Here is a 4,070-nt window from a genome sequence, read left to right on the forward strand (position 1 = left end):
ATTATTCTACTGAAGTTGTCTTCATTACCCATTCAAGTCGTCTCCAAGCATTATTATTCTACTAAAGTTGTCTTCATTACCCATTCAAGTCGTCTCCAACCATTATTATTCTACTGAAGTTGTCTTCATTACCCATTCAAGTCGTCTCCAACCATTATTATTCTACTAAAGTTGTCTTCATTACCCATTCAAGTCGTCTCCAACCATTATTATTCTACTGAAGTTGTCTTCATTACCCATTCAAGTCGTCTCCAACCATTATTATTCTACTGAAGTTGTCTTCATTACCCATTCAAGTCGTCTTCAGTCTGATGGGTTGAACATATTTATATTTACTCCTAAATAATTTAAAATATTTTAAGTGTTTGTTTGTTTTGAATTTCGCGCAAAGCTACACACAATGGGCTATCCGTGCTGTGCCCATCATGAGTGTCGAAATTCGGCTTTTAGCGTTGTAAGTCATACCATACCAGACATGCCACTGGGAGGTGCTGGTACTATGTTTGTAAAATTTTCATTTGTTTGTTTTGAATTTCGCGCAAAGCTACACGAGGGCTATCAGCGCTAGCCGTCCCTAATTTAGCAGTGTAAAGACTAGAGGGAAGGCCACCCACCGCCAACTCTTGGGATACTCTTTTACCAACGAGTAGTGGGATTGACCGCAACATTATATCACTCCCACGGCTGAAAGGGCGAACATGTTTGGTGGGACGGGGATTCGAACCCGCAGGTTGCGAGTCGAGCGCCCTAACCACCTGGCCATATTATTTTTATTTACCGGCTGTATCATACTTACGTTTTCAATGAATGACACTCTCGCTCTTTTCAATGCATTCATTATTAGTTTTCGGAAAATTCGGAGCTTATATTTTCTTTTTCTTTTTTAGCTTTTTCCTTTATATGTGATGGACGTTCTTGGTTCTCTCCCTGGGTTCCCAGGACTCTTCGTAGCTGGTGTGTTTAGTGGAGCTCTGAGGTAAGGAAGTTTTGGTGATTGAATACGCTTGAAGTCAGTTTCTTAACGAGAAATATTTTAGTGAAGAAATTAATTTTGTGGATCGTGTAAAAGAAAACGTTTAATATTTGTAGGTGTGTTAAGAACAATAATAATTGTAGCTGTGTTAAGAACAATAATAATTGTAGCTGTGTTAAGAACAATAGTAATTGTAGCTGTGTTAAGAACAATAGTAATTGTAGCTGTGTTGAGAACAATAATAATTGTAGCTGTATTAAGAATAATAATAATTGTAGCTGTGTTAAGAACAATAGTAATTGTAGCTGTGTTGAGAACAATAATAATTGTAGCTGTGTTAAGAACAATAGTTAATTGTAGCTGTGTTAAGAACAATAATAATTGTAGCTGTGTTAAGAACAATATATATATATTTGTACATTTTACATTCAGTACAACTTTGTACGGAGAATAAAGAGGATTTAATAAAGAGGATTTAATGTAGTGTCTGCATAAAAGGAATGTTGGTTCTTTTTTTGGTTAAAACTGTTTTTAACAGCTGATGTTTTTATCCACTTTGATTTAACCTGATAAATACGGAGACGGATTCATAGGTGTGAAAAACGTTGGAGACATAACTTTAAACTAGTAGATTGTAAATTCAAATAAGAATTATAAAACTCTAAAACTCCAGCTCCTCTCCTTTAGGGTTGGAGGGGGATGGCTGTGGAGCTTTCCTTGACTTCTCTTAGCGATTGAAAAATCATACGATTGTTTAAAATTGATAATATGATTTTTTAAACCGCTAGGGGAATGAACTTGGATGGATCACAGTGAAATGGGGGGGGTTGTTGCACGGCCCAGCAACCCCCCTAGCCCCGGCCCTGATTGCCTGTAATCTACCTATAAGTGTGACCTTCTTTAACTCGTCAGGTCTTTATTTTCTTGTTCGTAGTACCGTATCCTCCGGAGTCAACTCCTTGGCAGCTGTAACTTTGGAAGACCTGGTCAAGACTTATATAAGAAAAGACCTTTCAGAAGTGTGGGCTACTCGTCTAATAAAAATTCTTGGTGAGTTCTATAAGATGGTGACTATATTTGAACTAAAGTAATGCTCCCTAATAAGAAGACTGGGTCACGCATCGTGTGCCGAAGGTAATATTTTTATAAAACCTTGTTATTTAGGGTGGTAATTGAAGTCTAGTCTTATCACGTGTAAACCCGATATAATAGCCGGGTGTTAATCTTATCCACTGTAAACACGATGTAATAGCCGGGTGTTAATCTTATCTTCTGTAACCACGACATAATAGCCGGATTTTAATCTTATCGACTGCAAACACGATGTAATAGCCGGATGTCAATCTTATCCACTGTAAACACGATGTAATAGCCGGGTGTTAATCTTATCCTCTTTAAACCCGATATATTAGCCGGATTTTAATCTTATCTTCTGTAAACAAGATATAATAGCCGGGTGTTAATCTTATCTTCTTTAAACCCGATATATTAGCCGGATGTTAATCTTATCCACTGTAAACACGATCTAATAGCCGGATGTTAATCTTATCCTCTTTAAACCCGATGTAATAGCCGGATGTTAATCTTATCCACTGTAAACATGATGTAATAGCCGGATGTTAATCTTATCCACTGTAAACACGATGCAATAGCCGGATGTTAATTTTATCTTCTGTACGCCTGAAATAATATCCACTGTAAACACGATCTAATAGCCGGATGTTAATCTTATCCTCTTTAAACCCGATATATTAGCCGGAATTTAATCTTATCCACTGTAAACACGATGTAATAGCCGGGTGTTAATCTTATCCTCTTTAAACCCGATATATTAGCCGGATTTTAATCTTATCCTCTGTAAACACGATATAATAGCCGGATTTTAATCTTATCCTCTGTAAACAAGATATAATAGCCGTGTGTTAATCTTATCCTCTTTAAACCCGATATATTAGCCGGAATTTAATCTTATTCTCTGTAAGATCGAAATAATATCCTTTATAAGCAGGATATAAGAGCCAGATTTTAATCTTATCCTCTGTAAACACGATATAATAGTCTGATTTTAGTCTTATCCTCTGTAAACCTCAAGCATGTAGCTGGGGTTTAATCTTATCCCATGTAAACATAGTTTTTTCATGAAGTCCTTTTTGCAACGAATAGATATGATTGGTATATCTCCCATCCAAAACAAGTTAATAGCTCACTCATTCTTGATTTCAACATTTTTTTCCCCTTATTATTTTTGGTGGTTCTTATTAGCCCCCTGCCCCTCCTCCATGGTGGACACATCACAGACAGCTCATTGTGTAGCTTTGTGCTCAGAAACAAATAAATGTGACTCCACCTAGCGGTGGGAGTAACATATATAGAGGTTTTACGGACATCTTAACAACTAATTATTGTACTATTGTATGAGTCGATTCGATTCGATAGGCATGGTAGGAATTTGGGTTAGAAGTATATTTCATTCCCGGCAGGGGAATGAAATATAACCAGGGGCGGTCAGAAACTTTTGTTTCTTTTCACCCCGCTTCATAATTAGGAATAAGTGACCGAGACTTTCATGGGCTCAACGTTTACAAGAGTGGAGGTTTTAACTGATAGTTTTCAGAGTGAGATGCTCACAAGCTGAGGGAAGAGCTGCGAGAAGACGTGGGAAAGAAGAGAAAGACGGAGAGCTTCGCTGAGTTGTATTCTGACTATCGATGTTTTCTTTCTCTCGTTCTCCTGCACGTGGGCGTTTGTAGAGCAGAGCAGGGAGATGTAGAACGAGTACGTCCGTTATTGACTAAGATAATGAGATTAAACTGAATACAGATTGTTGGCTAGCAGATTAGGGTAATGTCTCTATTGTTTAGACAGATAACTAAAGAGTTACATTTACATTAAACCTGAGATGGACCTTTTCAGGGCTGGGATCTAAGGACCCAAAGCATAATGAAAAAATTTGCTGGGGGAAGGGGGTACCCTGAGAAAACCCACTTTCACTGGTAGAGCACCTATTGTATGAGACTTCCACCTTATTTGTTATAAACTCGTTTGTTTGTTTGTTTGTTTGAATTTACGCACAAAGCTACACAATGGGCTATCTGTG

The 4,070-nt window shown here is 37.6% G+C and overlaps 1 protein-coding gene across 1 annotated transcript in view; it reads left to right on the forward strand.

Moving 5' to 3' along the window:
• Positions 1–887: 887 nt before the first annotated feature.
• Positions 888–4,070, forward strand: part of LOC106474143 (sodium-coupled monocarboxylate transporter 2-like) — a gene marked incomplete at its 5' end in the record, with an annotated part of 18,044 nt that continues 14,861 nt past the window's right edge. Inside the window, 2 exons of the mRNA XM_022402507.1 lie at positions 888–976; positions 1,908–2,040. Of these exons, the coding sequence (XP_022258215.1) occupies positions 888–976; positions 1,908–2,040 (222 nt within the window). The remainder of the gene's footprint in view (positions 977–1,907; positions 2,041–4,070) is intronic.

Source organism: Limulus polyphemus, unplaced genomic scaffold, assembly GCF_000517525.1.
Source record: "Limulus polyphemus unplaced genomic scaffold, Limulus_polyphemus-2.1.2 Scaffold6871, whole genome shotgun sequence".
In the NCBI taxonomy this organism is placed as follows: Eukaryota; Metazoa; Arthropoda; class Merostomata; order Xiphosura; family Limulidae; genus Limulus; species Limulus polyphemus.